The sequence below is a fragment of the Penaeus japonicus genome, unplaced genomic scaffold (assembly GCF_977035675.1).
Source record: "Penaeus japonicus unplaced genomic scaffold, GWHDUDI00000001_assembly GWHDUDI00000016, whole genome shotgun sequence".
NCBI classification, from domain to species: Eukaryota; Metazoa; Arthropoda; class Malacostraca; order Decapoda; family Penaeidae; genus Penaeus; species Penaeus japonicus.
In genome coordinates, this window is record NW_028234418.1 from 5196081 (window position 1) to 5198580 (window position 2500).

At 43.7% G+C, this 2500-nt stretch overlaps 1 protein-coding gene across 1 annotated transcript in view; it reads right to left on the reverse strand.

Moving 5' to 3' along the window:
- Positions 1-2500, reverse strand: part of LOC147470139 (uncharacterized) — an 11905-nt gene that overhangs the window by 7146 nt on the left and 2259 nt on the right. Inside the window, exons 3-4 of the mRNA XM_086545044.1 lie at positions 2414-2440; positions 1802-2008 (exon numbers count right to left, since the gene is read on the reverse strand). Of these exons, the coding sequence (XP_086401170.1) occupies positions 1802-2008; positions 2414-2440 (234 nt within the window). The remainder of the gene's footprint in view (positions 1-1801; positions 2009-2413; positions 2441-2500) is intronic.

A 2500-nucleotide genomic window follows, 5' to 3' on the forward strand; every position in this document is an offset into this window, starting at 1 on the left:
GGTGGGTTACAACTAGTGGCAACCATGGTTACAACTGGTGGAAGATGGACAGGAGCAGCTTACAACTCTAGTAGCGGACATTGGAGTACCGGAAGAATACACTCTACGCTGTCTGCTAGCAAGCTAGCTGGTGTTTGTACGTCAACTATCTCTCTCTCATCGTCTCTCTCTCATCATCTCCCTCATCCCTCCTAATTATCTCCGTTCCTCCTCTTCTATTCTCATCTCTAAACTTCAAGATCATCCTCTTCTCTCCTCACCCTAGTCATGCTCATCACACAAATCTCTCTCTCACTTCTCTCTCTCTCTCCAGAGACTCTCTTCTCTCTCTCGCTTCCTCGCTACTCAATCTCTCTCTCTCGCTCAATGAATTCTCTCCGCTCTCATCGCTCTCAACCCACCCCCCCCCCCCATACCTCTCCTCTCTCTACTCTGCCTCTTCATCTCTTCTCGCTCCCTCTCTCTCTCTCTCTAAGCTCGCTCTCGCTCTCTCTCTCTCTCAATCTCCTCTCTCAGTCTCTCTCTCTCTCTCTCTTCTCTCTCGGCTCTTCCCACAAACTCACTTTCTCTCCATTCTTCTTCGCTCCTCTCCTCTCTCTCTCTCGCTCTCATCGCTCGCTCCTCGCGCGAGTCTCTCTCTCTCCACATCGTCTCTCTCTCTCACTCTCATCTCTCTCTGACCAATCTCTTCTCTCTCTCTCTACTCTGCGCTCGGCTCTCAAGCTCGTCTCTCTCCCTCTCTCTCTCTCTCGCTTCCTCTCTCTCCGTTTCCTCGCTCTCTCTCATACATCTCTCTCTCTCTCCATCATCTCCTCTCTCTCTCTCTCTCTCTCTCTCTACTCTCGTTCTCTCTCGTCTCTCTCTCTCTCTCTCTCTCTCCTCTCATACTCTCTCTCATCTCAGTCTCTCTCTGCTCTCTCATTCGCTTCGCTCTCTCTCTCTCTCTCTCTCAAATTTCGCTCTCCTCTGCTGAACTCTCTCCATTCTCTCTCTCTCATCCTTCTCTCCGTTCTCTCTCTCTCGCTCTCCTCTCTCTCTCTCTCTCTCTCTCTCTCTCTCTCTCTCTCTCTCTCTCTCTCTCTCTCTCCCATCTCTTCTCTCTCTTCTCTCTCTCCTCTCTCTCTTCTCTCTCTCTCTCTCTCTCTCTCCTCTTCCGCGGTCGGCTCTCTCTCTCCTCTCCTTCTCTCTCTCTCTCTCTCTCTCTCGCTCTCGCTCTCCTCTCTACCTTCTCTCTCTCTCTCTCTCTTCTGCTCTCACTCTCTCTCTATCTCTCATCTCTCTCGCTCTACTAGCAGCTCTCTATAGCTTCTCTCTCTCATCTCTCTACTCTTTCCTCAATTCTATATCGCTCTCTCTATACTCTCTTTTCTCTCTCTCTCTCTCTCTCTCTCTCTCTCTCTCTCTCTCTCTCTCTCTCTCTCTCTCTCTCTCTCTCTCATTTAAGCATAGTTCCTATGCCTATTCATGTGTATACGATGTATATAGTATGAATAAACATATCAAAATCAAAATCAAATCAATCTCTCTCTTTCTATCTATCTATCTATCTCTATCTCTTTCTCTCTCGCTCTCGCTCTCTCTCTCTCTCTCTCTCTCCAACACTTACTGACAATCATTTATACGCAGACCCCTACAAACAAAGACTTCGAAACAGATTTCACAAAAAAAACTACGACAAAAGCAAATACACAAAGCTTGAACAAGGACAACAGATCACAGCCTAAAAAAAAAAAATAAATAAAAAAATAAAAAAAATAAATAAATAAATAAAGGAATACCAACGAACGACAAAGAACCTTACCAAAATTTCTGAGTTCATCATCGAAGTTCACTTGGATCCTCACTTCATGCCACTGGTTCCTAGTCGCTTCATGGACTTCTACTGGCATGGTTATATCCTCTCTTTTGATGTAGATGTAGCCAGCGGACTGTCCCGGCCACAGGTACGCTATATTGGTACCGTTTTTCAAGGGTAAGCCGACCTTAGTAAGGCGGTAGAGGGAACAGTCTTGCGAGCGAGTGACGAGCGTGAGTGAGAACGAGCGTATAAATAAATCATTTACGAAAATAGAATTATAGGTATTATTATTATTATTATCGTCTTTGTTATTGTTATCGTGATTATCCGTCTTGTAGTGGTAATGATGATGATGATATTGAAAATCGTCATTATTATTGTCTTTATTGTTATTGTTACTAATGTCATGATGATTATCGTTATTAATCTTAATATCATCAGCAATATTATCATCATACTTATAGACGATATAACCATCACACCTATCATTGTTATCATCATTATCACTGCCATCGTTACTATTATAATCATTATCTGTTACATTATTAGTATGGCCATCATCTTTATGATATTACATGACACGAAATACTGTATATCAATTTAATAGTAACTCACTTGAGGCCCCGACCCCGGCTGCGATCACTGAAAAAAGGTGAATTAACTCTCATTTCATTTCACTGCATGAGCTTTGGGTGGAAAATT